Raw genomic sequence first — 13,345 nt, 5'->3', positions numbered from 1 at the left:
ATGATCGAACAATAAAGTGAAGTTAGATACATAATTTTAGGAGATGTGTACAAACGCGTTTTGTAAATGACTTAGGCCAATGATACACCATACTTACTAAAAGTTAGTTCTAAAACATTACTATGGCAAACTAAACTTGTTATTTTCCTTACTACATTATTTTATTTGTACAAAAGAATAAAAAAATGTATCAATTTTTGTACAAATATTTTTTTGATGCCACGGTTATCGGTATATCACATCGATATTTACTAAATATTGTCCTTACAAGCCATTATTCTAACATTAATTCTCTTATATAATGTAAACTTCTTTCTGTTTTGTAAATTATACAAAAGCTGAAAAAAATATCCCTTCAAGCGTTTAGTAAGCGACCATAATTAGGTATGTACGTACGTGCCATATGAGCTCAAACATATTTTAGAGCACAGGTATTTTTATGGATGCATTCGAACATAATCTAAACATTCTTGGTACATAGTACGACTACCTTGTCGGAAGCTAGAAAGTCAACCATCCGGCAAGGGGTTCGGGTTGTCCAGTTAACTGGGGTGAGGAAATCAGATAGGAAGGCCCTCCTAGGCTAGTACACTACACTACAACTGGTACAGTCGATAAGAACATAATTAGTGCTGGAAGTCGACCCCAATGGACAATTTGATATAATTTGGAATAGACTACACATGATGTTTCGTACGCTACGGAACGTTGGTGGAGTTTAGTAATCTCAGTAATACTTCATATGCGGTGCGGAAACAAAAGTTTTATTTTTAAATTCTTTATTTTAGTAAGCAGCCAACTGAAAAACTCAGATCTACGATGGCATAGACAAAAGTAGGCGATGATTCTGCAAAGGATAATAAGTCATTCGTGTTCTTTTTCATTCATTCAATTTTGTTCATCGAATGGAACATGGCGGTGCTAGGCAGGATGTGCATAAGTTTTTGATTTTTGCATTTATTAATGAGTTGCTTGTATCAGTTAGCTTTCTAAGTAATTTCTGTCATATTTCGTGTGTTGTAATATTTGTTAATGTGTATAAGCTAATTCATCCCCGGAACCTCCTGTCTGGATTTTCTTAGTTCTGCAATGAAAATTATTATTCGTTGGTAGTGTAAAAATAATTGTGACAAATATATCACTTTACCTCAGGTAAATTGTTGTTTTATGTAATTATCTTACATCAATGGTAAACACAGGTTTATTTAAGAGCCCTAAATCTCGAGTATCATCCTACAATTAGTCAATAAAAAGTTACGAGCCTGCCCCATTTTGGTTCAAGTTCATTCTCGTGTTATTTTGTTCATCTTTAATTTTATATTTTGTAGTGAAATTTTTGACTATTGTTCTCATTATGTTGATGAGCAACTATCGGAACCATAAAATAATAATAAGGATCAGTTTTTACTTGGATAACTTTTCTTTGTGGTCCATAATCACGTGTGGTTCAGGTCGTTATGGGGTCAATAACTGCTGACTACGAATTATTTTCATTTTAATCATATAACGGGGATTGTAAATACTTAAAAATTATAGATTTAGCAGGCTTTTTGCTCACATGTCTAACTTCGTCTTTAAGTTACAAAGGAAGCTCTGGTATGTAAATTTGCATCAGGTAAAGCACACTTGTGCGCAATTGACATCTGGGGGTGATCGATGTATTAATCGGCATTATGCATGTGCAGTATAAACTAGGCGCAGGGCGCAGGACGTAGACAGGGCGTACGGGAGGTGGGGGGCGGGGGTGACGCGGGGCGGGGGTCTGTCCGCCAGTCAGCTGTGCAAAGTGTCATGTTGTCGCGTCGCGCCGTACCGTGCCGTGGGAAGTGGCCTAAATTGTGCCCCTCCATTGAATCTTGAAATTTGATTCTGCAATCTCTTTTGGAAAAATTTTACTGTGAATTAAACACAAATATTTTGTCTGATGTAGTTTATTATATGAGTATTGTAGACTGAATAATTCCTTTGTGACAAGCAAGATTTTTTAGTATTTCTATTTAGCTTCAACCCTGCAATTTCATTGTCTAGGTATGTGAAGGTGTATCTAATCTATTGAAATCTTACAGAATAATGTCAACAGACAATGTCAATAATCTAGATTAATCACTTTGTAGGTTTTTTAAATTATAATAAACATCAGTGACCAACTGACTCAACTTTATGAATTAAATGTAATACAATTAAGCCTTTTTTGCTCTAATGTATATGAAGTATATCCTTTATAAATACAAAAAAAAATCAGTAGCATTCTCCAATAACATAAGATCTTGCAGAATTTTAGCTGAAAGTGTGCTTTGTGCAAATGTTTTCATTGTTTCATGTGTGTTTGGCATTTGCCATTGTTGTGCAATCAACAATTTTCAATAAAGTCCTCTTTATGGTTTACTGTTGAATGCTGACGATAACAGCTATAATCACAGTTTTCTTGCTCTCAATGTACAAACTTAATCAGTGTTTCATTACAATTGTTGATTCATATCCTGTAATAAAAAAATATTATTTTATGAATGAATACCTTTCCTACTTTATATAAATTGATTTCCAACATGTTTTTATTAATTCCTAATATAATTTTATAATGCTTTAATTGCTGTAATGAAAATAATGTGGGTTGTTTGGGGGTCAAATATCTAATTACATGCCGTTGCACGATCTATTTTTAGCAATGTCGGCATTAAGGTATACTTAAACTTAACATACAAGATAGTTAACATTAAATTTTAATAGTCATAACATCAGCCAGATATCAACGAATTTTAAAGAAGCACATCTATACAACATTAGTGAAATATTTCATGCTTCTTTCCTATTTATTTATTTTGATGTACTAACTTATATAGTTTGGACAACAATGAACTTTTAATTATTTTATTTCAGTGTGCCGTGGTCGTCATGGCTACGCTCATCCAGGAGAATGGTATTAAAGAGCTGAGCAAGGGCACACATGGGGTTGTGGCCAACCGTGGCATATCCTCTCATAGTGTAACAAATCATATGGTGCCTGACCATGAATACTGCGAGGCAGGCACGGCCAACGCGGCCCAGATGCAGTGCGCCGACACCACCGAGCAGGTGGCACCGCCCACCCCCATCGAAGAGGAGGAAGATACACCTGAAATAGATATAATGATAAACAATGTTGTGTGCAGTTTTAGTGTTAAGTGCCACCTGAACCTTAGACAGATAGCATTAAACGGTGTTAACGTAGAGTTCCGCCGCGAGAACGGCATGGTAACCATGAAGCTACGGCGCCCGTACACGACGGCGTCGATCTGGTCGTCGGGGCGCGTGACGTGCACCGGCGCCACCAGCGAGGACCAGGCCAAGGTGGCGGCGCGCCGCTACGCGCGTGCACTGCAGAAGCTCGGCTTCCAAGTGCGCTTCCGCAATTTCCGTGTAGTCAATGTATTAGGCACCTGTCGGATGCCCTTTGGTATAAGGATCATATCTTTTTCCAAGAAATACAAAGAAGCCGAGTAAGTATAACTTTTGAGATTTAAATTGTTCTATCCTTATTTCTATATTTTGTGGCTTTTAAAAGTGACTTCTCAAATATAAAATATTCTTTGTTTACTATTTACACTGACAGCATTGCCCGCTTAGTGTTCGCCTAAGATTCTCTTAAGACCTAAACAATGAAATTTTTCTGTATGTTCAACAAACATGCGCACTAAGAAGTCATTGCAATATTATCAGAGAATACCATAACTCAGGGAAGCTTGAAACTTCATTGGGCCTTAGGCCAATTAAAATCTGATGTTGAAGTGAACAATACTTTTCATAAGCACTTCTCAATTACTGAAGATATATTTATCTTGATTTTGTTATTTTCTTTTTGAATATAGAAGTATGTTCTGCTAGAAATAACTAAAAATATACCTAGAAAGTATAAATCTTATCAGCAAACGCAAAGAAGAGTCAGGGTTCAGATGAAATTGTTTTATGTCTGTGATAACTAGCAGACTATCCCTATATGTATGAACAATTCTACTTTTGACTTTATACTGATAATTTTAAGATTTGAGGTGGTTCAACTTTCTAATTCTTAAACACTTCTGAGATACATCGTAATCATATTGATATATCTCGTTCAAAATATTTGGAAATCCTTTGTTCGTTTTCTGAGGTTCTTTGTTCAAAATTACTATGTTAAACCATGTTAGTACCATTTAGCAAGTGTAAATAAAAATTATAATATGGGAACAAGTTTGAGGTCATGCCAGTTTTAAATAGAAGATGGTTGCAAATATTGTAAAGTAACCCAAAATTTGGTACTTTCATTTTGTAGTCAGTCATCCTAAACATGACCTTGCTGATTATTAGGGGTATATATTATTATAATTGGACAATCTTTGGTTTTAATGGAAAATCTTAGGATTTACCAAATTTCTAGGTTTTACAGTAATATATGTCACATTGTTTGTTTATGTCTTAACATTCCTTCGCCATACCTAAACAACTGAAATGTTATGTACTTTATTTCAGTTATGAACCAGAGCTTCATCCAGGAGTAACCTATAAGTTATATAATCCTAAAGCCACACTCAAGATATTCTCTACGGGAGGTGTGACTATCACAGGTACATTAATTACTATATTACTGTAACACAATATCAGTTCAAAATAAAGAAAAATATACTCAGGCTCAGCAGAATATTCCAGGGCTAACTCTAGGGTAAGTTCAGTCCGGCAACTATTCAATTAATTATAATAACATGGGCACTTGTAGTACTAAGCATCTGCTGAGTTAATTGATGGCAACTTGGAGTTACCTCAGAAGCTCTAAGAAAAAAACAAATAGCCATGAGCCAATGAGCCAAAGCAGCATGCTAGTGGTATTTGAAAAGTATCATCTGGATTACCAAGTGACAATGTGCCACCTTTGGCCATTTATTTAACAAAATTGGAATATCTTCATAGTTTGAATAAGGAGAAGATCAAATTCCCTCCTACTATTATTATTGTAAGTAAAAGCAATAGTTTTATATGCACACGAATACATTTCTCATGACTTTTTTTGGTAATGAGGATGGATGGATGGACAGTCTGTAAGTGTAGCCAGCCACTTAAATAGTAACAAAATAGTTGTTTTGTATTTTTTAAAACTACAAAAAATACAAAACAACTATTTTACATGCCTTCGTAACACGCTTTATTTTTCTCATCTTATTCTATACTCGATAGGATAACAACAACGGAAAACCATAAATAGCCTTTGACGATAACAAAACTTATCAATGTAATTATAAAACTCGGGTCTCCATATCACTGTGCCAATTAAAAGGCGCTATACCCTAACATTCATATCACAAAACAATATGTAAGCTCAAGGACTAATTTTAAGTACAAAACCGATTTACGAATGCCTGTTTATTGAATTGGTCAATGAGTGCTTGTAAATAATGAAACATAGTAATAGAGTGATGGTTGTCCTTAGCCCGGAGCGTGAGCGACGTGCAGTCGGCGGTGGAGCGCATCTTCCCGCTGGTGTACGAGTTCCGCAAGCCGCTGACGCCGGCGGACGAGGAGCTGCTGCGGCAGAAGCGCGCGGCGCGTGCCGGCGTGGCCGCGCCCGCGCCGCCGCCCGACGACGAGCGCATGCACCTGGTGACGCTGTCCGACGACGACAACGACGCCTGGGAATGACGCGGTGGGGCCGCGCGCGCCTCCGCCGCCCACTGAAGCTCCCGACGCGACGCCCCGTGCGGGAACGAAACGAACTCTATATTGGCATCGAAGCAATAACTGTCGGTTGTTAGTGCGATCGCGTGTGACTCGTCGGCGAGCTGTTCGGTTCATGCCAAAGATATTTATTAGGGGAGGTGCTTCGCGGCCGGTCCGGCTCGCGCGCGGCCGCGACCGCTCGGCTGAACGTTCTGCGAAGCGCCCGCGCTTCTTTACCCTTCGTATGTACGATTGTATCGTTTTTGTGATGACCTGTGACCTCTTTAGTATGCGTAGATGAAGTCGAATCGTTTACGTTGAAACCAAAATTGTCATAAAATAAATAAAAATATGTTCAAAATAAATCTCGATAACGATACTCAGTCTCGTTTTTCATTTGCCGTTATGATTGTAGAATTTGTAGTGATAATAGTGTTCAATAAGATTTGTTCTAAGAATGAGATGACTGAACGTTAGAAATTAGTGATTGTAAATATGGAAGCTTCGACATTATACGTTTCAATAAAAATCATGTTCGTTTTATTTTGTAAAACTTTAATTCAAATTCATAACACAACCAATATGTCCTTCTAGCCACAACAACTGTGGTCTAAGAATCAGACTCATGAGTGTCGTACTCGTCACTGGTGAACCTGGGCTGCGACGGGCGAGGTGGCCTGCACAGTCGCTGTTGAGACTTCTCAATTCGCTGATTGACAAAGCTCTTCGGTGTCCGAATATATGCGCTCATGTCTACCACAGCGAGCCGGGGAGTTTTCACAGCTTTACCTAAATAAAGATTTGTGCGTAAAGATTATTAGAGGCATAGGGATCTGCCCACGTCCGGTAATATAATCCATAAACCGAATTTTTATGGGGGGAAAATAAAACACTGTTTTACCTACTGATGGCAATAGTGTAACGCAAACAGTCAGAAAATTCATCCTCTTACAAAAAATCGGCCCGATTATCTATCCTACACAAAGTCCGACGTAGGCTGCCGTAAAAAAGGGAGGTTTTGTAGAATTCATGAAAATAATGACGTACCTACTTACTCTATAAATTCTGCTGCAAATATGTAGTAGATGTACTTCCGATGCACTCTCTTATTCTCAGACATATCGAATGAATGTGCCCACAACCTTCCTTAAAGGTCAGGGGCCCGATTCTCCTAAGTTAATAATGTCAAAATCGAATAGAAATTGAATCGCAATAGCAGTTTTAACCATATCGGGCATGCTGCTACTAATGTAAGACCAATCGTATTCCAACGACATTCGATTGGTTTGCGATTGGTCTGCCATTTTGGTCTATACGGTAGTTTGCTCTACAATCATATTGCAATCGTAGGTAAATCATTTGCAGACAAAATGATTGACAGGAAAGGATAAAACGTTTATTTCAAAGAAAAATAGCGGAATGCCACATACCTACGCTTCAATCGTAATTGAGTCGGGATTGGATCTCAGTCGAACGTGAATCGTATGTCGCTTAAGTAAAATTAGGAGAATCGGGCCCCGATCCAATCCTGCAACAATCTGTATTACCTACCTGTTATTACGGGTAGCATAAGGTCCACATCTGGCATGGTTTTAGGGCGCGACTTAAGCATGTGGCGACGGGAGAGCCTCCCTGGCAGCGCTTGCATCGCTGGCGGAGATACCTTGGGCAGGGGTGGTGATAACACTCGACCAGCTAGAACTCGCCGCTCTGGAGATGAGCTGGGTGACCTAAATAATAGAATAAACAAAGAAAGTAGATCTAATAATCCAATCCCTTAATTCAATGGCATTATTTAATAATTTGTGATTTTGAGACCAACTGAAAGCTAATCTAATAGATAAAATACCCATGAGGATATTTTTTAACTGACTTAAATGGGGCGTAGTCAGATCAGTACCTAAGTCCCACACGTTGAACTCTAATAAACAAAGCATATTGTTTCAGAAACTTTCTCGAAGCATTTAGGTATGTAGTTTGCTGGCTTCTGTTTCAGAGTTAATTTCCAAGGCTTCCTTTTCAAAACACGTAAAAGTATTTTCAAGATTGAACATTTTGTTAGCTGCTACTTCATTGTATACTGCATATTGTAGGAGGTAAAATGTGTTCAAATGAGAAAAAGGTAAGGTTCATATGTATGTATTACATAAGAAAATTACATAAACGCTATATGTAGACATAGCTAACCTGTCGCGTTCAATAACAGGCCGTCTCCGCCGACGTCTACCCCTTTGATCTTTCTTCTTACTGCGACCTACTCGCGGAGGAATGACCCCGATATGTCGATAATAGTCACAAAGAGATTTTGCTAAAGATTTGCCTATTTTCGTATCTGAGTGCCTTGTTAAGTTAAACATTTTTATTTACTTCCCTACTAATATTATAAATGCTAAAGTAACTCTGTCTGTCTGTCTGTTACGCTTTCACGTCTTAACCACTGAACCGATTTGAATAAAATTTGGTACAGAGATAGAGTTGACCGTGAGAAAGAAAATAGGATAGTTTTTATCCCGGACTTTTGAAGAATTCTCTTGGAAACGCGATATAACCGAACTCTACGCGGGCGGAAGCTAGTATCAAATATGTAGTTAATTAGAAAGGATACATGCATCTTCAGTATAATGTATATAAGGTCCCCTGGGAGATAATCTTCGTCCTCCTAGGGAAACTAATAAAGTGTAGGCGTCGATTAACCCCGCCGGCAGGGCTCTCCGAGCTGTGCCAGCTAGCAATGAGTCCGCGTTGTAGAAACAAGCTTCTGGCCTCCATGCTTCAATTCGGGCACCCAGGAACTTCGGGAGAACTGCCTGACGTTCAAACCTAACAAGTTGAAGTTGTACCCAATTAAAACAAAAAAATACATGATACTTATTTCATAAACAAAAGTAAAGCAAAACCTCGTAATAGCACCAGTTATTGCCAGACGTTATGACGCACAGTCAGAGAACAAAACGAAAAGTTTTTCGATGATTGCACAAGAATTGTTGATAATTGCTCACGCGGCGCTTGCAATCACTTAACGAAGGTAATGATTGTGCAATCGGTTTCTTATTACTAAATTGTGATTATTTCTGAACTTCGTTGAAAACTTGTATGGAAGTTTTCAGCGTCGTTCAGGCCCTTGGGCGTAAAGTCTTGACAATATTGGTAGCCGCACATATGCGCAATTCAATAAAACACATAAATATAATTATATATAACACAGAATTATGTTAAGATTTAATTTGTGCCCACCTGTACACGTCGTCGTAGGAGTTCCCTCGAACAAATACACCCTCGTGGCTTATGTCAGCGTGAATGTCGATGATGAAATCTAACTGCACGGTCTGAGAACAGTAACTTCAATTACTAAGAGATTAATTAAGTGAGAGTTCCGAACAATAATAAATTGGTTGGTAAGCTTTTCGTTTGTACCCAAATACCCCGACACCCCGTTACCTATAGGGTTAATACTTGATAGATTAATTATCTACCTTTGTTAACAATCCAAGTAAGTTAACTAAGTATCAAAGCATTATCACATTTAAATACTTACGTGGAACCTTTTACGAGTAATAAGTTATTCATAATTTCATAGTTTACCTTCTCCGAGGCAAGTTTCTTGAGGAGATCGTTAACGGCCACTAGGGCGGGGTGCGCGTAGCTGGTGGCTCGATTCCAACATCGATTGAGGTCGCCGCCGAGTAAGTCTGACCGTTGGTTGCCGAGGAACACCCCGTCTGGGTTCAGCATCGGGATGACCTGATAAAATTAGAAAAAAAAATGGAGACAGGGAGTTGTGCTTTAACAAAAAATTGGCTTGACGACTGTTTGCAAATTCAGAAAAGACTTTTACATTGGCGAATGAAGAACCCAAGGAGTACTCAGTTATTCAGAAGTAAAATAATAGACGAGATTCAATAAAAATGAAATTGGAAGCTGTGTCTGTGGTATATAATAGGAAAATAATAGATTTTCTTACCTCCAGCACGATGTTATTTCTCAAAGCCACCGCCTTTTCCGATGATCCCAGCAAGTAGTCTAGGAACCCTATTCCGGTTTAAGATATAATTAATGTGTTGAAATCCAAATATTTACACACGTAAGTTGATATGAATGAATGTAAAATTGTGTCATTTCAATTATTTTACTGAAAAAAATAATATACCTTGACAAACAAATGATGACGGCGGTTCACCTCCATGTGTTCTGGCGATGATGAGGACGACTCTTTTCTTCTGCTCTGCAGGCTTTATCGCTGGTTTAGTCATCGGAGGCTCTTCTTTAGTCTCCTCTTTATCTTTTTTCGTTTTATAGTCTCCAATCGTTACTAGGTCTATTCGACGTTTTTGCTAAAATTGTGGCGTTATTAAGTTATTGGTACTATTTATGAACAATAATTTAAACGTATATAAGATTAATAAGATAAAGAATGCTAGACATAAAAACTCACAGTAGTCTGAGCAATAGACTGCCTGGTGGCAAAGGCCTGGGCTCTCTTCTCCCACGTCGCGAGGTGCTTCTGAAGTCTCGAGTATGAGTAGGACGCTCCTGCAGAGAACTGATAAACGTCCTCTTCTCGATCAAAAGCGAACGCTATGCTCAAGATTTTCCGCCCCCTATGAGGCACCGAGCGGTGGTAGAATACCAGGCGCCTGGGAATCCGTTGCCTGTGCGAACGAGAATGTCTGAGGAGATATAGTTAGTGACACTCATGCATTTACGACGACATGTTACACTGTTTGCATATGTTAACTCGAAGTTTAGAATAGTTCTACTAGTTTACAACATTGGATCCTTGCTTGTATAGATATTTTATTTCAATGCGTGTATTGTCTTCCTCCTGCAACTAAATATATTCAAACTTACCATTTCGGTCTTGAGGTGGAACGCACAAGGGGAGTCATATCTCCATCGAACAGTGTGGTTTCTTTGGCCAAATTAATAATATTTAGTATCACTCTCTGGAATAGAACACAATTATCATTTTTTAAATATTGGACTGTTTTTGTTCACAAGAACCCCTCCTTCAACCCTCATTAAAATCAGTACTGAAATTCACCTGGTCCTGCTTAACATTTTCGATTGTAAAGTTGAACCAAAATCGCGCCCTTGGTCTGCAAGTGTCGGGTCTGACATACAGGTCGTATTCAATGTCAGTGATGTGGTCTGCTCGGCCCAGGTTCCCGCACTCGAAAGCCGCGTCAAAGCACAACTGTCCTCGTTTGGCTTTCCCACTCTGGCCAGGAGGCCGAACGATCAGTCTGCTCAAATTACCCAAACCACCCTCTCCGTCACTTTCCTCACTATCTGTAATAGCAAACGTGTTCGTCACACTAGTTTTCGTGATTGCTCATGCTGTCGCCTAGAATAACACCCATCATAAAACTGATTCGATAGAACACCTACACGCTTTAGATATTCCTAAAATCATTATTATTTCGAAACTACAACTAGAAATTGATTTTATAACTTAATTTTCAGCTAAACTGATGCCTAACGTGCTGATGCAACGACTGCAAACTGCCATTTGGACTGAATGAAGCTGTATGATTTCCATATTCTAATAGAATTTGGAAAACCTTCATGTATAACGTTGTTCAATCACGAGCAACATGACTGACTGTTGATTTATTCACGAACACATTCCATTTGGTAATAGTACATTATTTTTATTTTTGAATTTCGATGATCGAAAAATCGGTGATATTTGGCAGGACCTAAGTATTATGTTTTAGTACCACAAGCGGCGCGACGATATATGGAGGTGTGATCCAGAGCGTCGGTATACGCCGCCATCGCCACTCAGCTAGTGTTCCCGACTCGCCGCCTTACTCAACTAACTTTAACAATGTAGGTGAACAGATTGCCTACAAGATTGACGGCAATGCCTAGGCGATAAATGCACGAATATGTAAGGAAAACAGTTAAGCGGGACACGCCAACCGTATATTGAAAGTTTTTTTTCTTCAGCCGATTGAAATTTAAACGATAAGGATTCTTTGTTTGGACTCTCGATGGTGTTTTATGTGAAAAGTATTGCTTTCGAAAGTTATAGCTGGTAGAAAGAGCTTTATAGTCTTTCAACAGTTTGTTGAAATTTCGGCAAATATGCCATTCCTATTTATGGCCTAAAGATATATCTACATTGATACAATGTTACGGATAGAAGAATATTGATAGAGATACTTTAACATACAGATTCACAATGTGGTCAATGAGGTGGTGAGACGATTGCACTTAGTTTCTTTGGCTGTATCAAAATTAAGGGTATAGGTTAATTAGTTTCAAATCACTTTGATGGCGATGTATTTAAGTTTCATGTGTACCTGAGTGAGTGAGTTGTAGTTATAACAAGTTAAGAATAACTTCACACCTTTAGAGTCGATTACTAAGAGGCGAGTTTAGGTATTGCGTTTTAATTTAGCTTTCTAGAATATCATATAGTAATCTTAGCTATACCTACTGGACCCACTCCTAAGTTATAGGTATCTACTACCTACCTAATAAAGATACAGGACCCTCAACCTTAATATTATCAATTTCCATTACATACAAACCCACCTTTCCATCTAGAGTTCAATTAAAAGTTAAAGGCGTAACAGTCATAGCTCGTTCAGAACAGCTCTCAACAGCATGAACTGATAAATGGCACTTAATGACACTCGGCGCTTACAAAGTTGGCTCCGATACGCGCTGAGAGCGTTTCATTGTGCAATATTGGCACTGAATCTGGCCACTCATGCAAGCGATCGATGTACGCGAAACAGTGTTTGAAGTACCCATCTGTATGTTTTTATTAGCTCATTTGTTTTACATCAATAATTTTTTTCTACAATTGCTTATTATGGATCTATGGTATGTAAAATATAGCGCTGGTAGGACAAGAAATTAAATGGTAGAGGCGACTATTTTTCGAAACCGAGCATACAGCATACATCCCAAAATTTATAATAAAGTAACAGATAGATAGTTATTAAATATTAACCTATTTAAAAATAAACTAAAAAAACTTTTAATGTAAAAGAGCGATAGGTGATTTCTTAAAAGATAATATTTAAAATACTAAGTTTTGTTTAAAGTAAGTACTTATTTTGTTTAAATATAGATTTTAGATTTTAAGTTTAATAAATGTTAATTTTTACGCCTGACATGGCAAAACATATTGAAACTGGAAATTATATTGTAACACCTTTTATAACATATGTTTTTTAACAAATAAATTTATCTTTATCTTTACAGATTTGAGTAAATGTTTTAAAGTGGTTTAAAGTATCTTCTGTCGAGCAAGACATGTGCAATGTATGTACATGAAACGACAGTAAATTATTTTTCTCGATAATTTTATAGGTACATAGTTTGCAAACGCATTTACCCATGAAGCTTTAGGATATTTTGGAATGCGGCGTGTGAATAAAAGGGATGATAAATTAAAGGAGATATGGGTGAATTAATTTTTAGATGATTACACATGATGAATTATTAGATTTGTTCATCATTAAAATTTAAAATACCTACCCAGTCAGAAAGCGGTCAATGTAGTGATATCGTAGCGCGCTACGGCGTAGCAGAATCAGGTTTCACCTGTTCGAATTTTCCATACCTACATTACTACATTTATTTATTTTTATTTCTCCCACAAGTCACGAGAAACACAGTCAACTGTCAGTCACTCTAAGTATTTTATGCATGCAGGTGATTT

The 13,345-nt window shown here is 37.8% G+C and overlaps 2 protein-coding genes across 5 annotated transcripts; one reads left to right on the top strand and one right to left on the bottom strand.

Annotated features, from left to right (window-relative positions):
• Positions 1-871: 871 nt before the first annotated feature.
• On the top strand, positions 872-6,193 carry LOC124645945 (TATA box-binding protein-like 1). Of its 3 annotated transcripts, none has more exons than XM_047185930.1 (4): positions 872-932; positions 2,878-3,476; positions 4,486-4,580; positions 5,438-6,193. In XM_047185930.1, the coding sequence occupies exons 1-4, from the start codon at positions 906-908 to the stop codon at positions 5,644-5,646; spliced, it is 930 nt and encodes a 309-aa protein (XP_047041886.1). In that variant the 5' UTR covers positions 872-905; the 3' UTR covers positions 5,647-6,193. The 3 variants fall into 3 exon arrangements, with proteins under 3 accessions (XP_047041886.1, XP_047041887.1, XP_047041888.1); XM_047185931.1 differs by having other exon boundaries at positions 877-1,152; XM_047185932.1 differs by lacking the exon at positions 872-932 and adding an exon at positions 1,769-2,028.
• A 5-nt stretch (positions 6,194-6,198) lies between these two features.
• LOC124645944 (cytosolic carboxypeptidase 6) lies at positions 6,199-11,484 on the bottom strand. 2 transcript variants are annotated; one of them, XM_047185929.1, is made up of 12 exons: positions 11,385-11,470; positions 10,706-10,953; positions 10,513-10,607; positions 10,097-10,313; positions 9,812-9,995; positions 9,626-9,693; positions 9,247-9,405; positions 8,899-8,990; positions 8,270-8,484; positions 7,852-7,996; positions 7,216-7,394; positions 6,199-6,453 (listed from the first exon to the last, which is right to left on the bottom strand). In XM_047185929.1, the coding sequence occupies exons 1-12, from the start codon at positions 11,440-11,442 to the stop codon at positions 6,275-6,277; spliced, it is 1,839 nt and encodes a 612-aa protein (XP_047041885.1). In that variant the 5' UTR covers positions 11,443-11,470; the 3' UTR covers positions 6,199-6,274. The 2 variants fall into 2 exon arrangements, 1 of the variants encoding a protein (XP_047041885.1); XR_006986289.1 differs by lacking the exon at positions 7,852-7,996 and having other exon boundaries at positions 6,364-6,453; positions 8,274-8,484; positions 11,385-11,484.
• Between the last annotated feature and the right edge of the window lie 1,861 nt (positions 11,485-13,345).

This window comes from Helicoverpa zea, chromosome 3 (genome assembly GCF_022581195.2).
Source record: "Helicoverpa zea isolate HzStark_Cry1AcR chromosome 3, ilHelZeax1.1, whole genome shotgun sequence".
Lineage (NCBI taxonomy): Eukaryota > Metazoa > Arthropoda > Insecta > Lepidoptera > Noctuidae > Helicoverpa > Helicoverpa zea.
Note: the sequence above shows the minus strand (reverse complement) of the source record. Positions and strands in the feature narration are given on the sequence as shown.

Excerpts from the sequence above, each read along its gene's own strand:
- LOC124645945 (XM_047185930.1), top strand. The coding sequence starts at position 906 with ATGGAACATGGCGGTGCTAGGCAGGAT. Across the intron at positions 3,477-4,485 it reads AAGAAATACAAAGAAGCCGA|TTATGAACCAGAGCTTCATC; the intron begins GTAAGTATAACT and ends ACTTTATTTCAG. Across the intron at positions 4,581-5,437 it reads GGGAGGTGTGACTATCACAG|CCCGGAGCGTGAGCGACGTG; the intron begins GTACATTAATTA and ends GGTTGTCCTTAG.
- LOC124645944 (XM_047185929.1), bottom strand. The coding sequence starts at position 11,442 with ATGGCGGCGTATACCGACGCTCTGGATCACACCTCCATATATCGTCGC. Across the intron at positions 9,996-10,096 it reads AGTCTATTGCTCAGACTACT|CAAAAACGTCGAATAGACCT; the intron begins GTGAGTTTTTAT and ends CCACAATTTTAG. Across the intron at positions 6,454-7,215 it reads TATGCTACCCGTAATAACAG|GTAAAGCTGTGAAAACTCCC; the intron begins GTAGGTAATACA and ends ATCTTTATTTAG.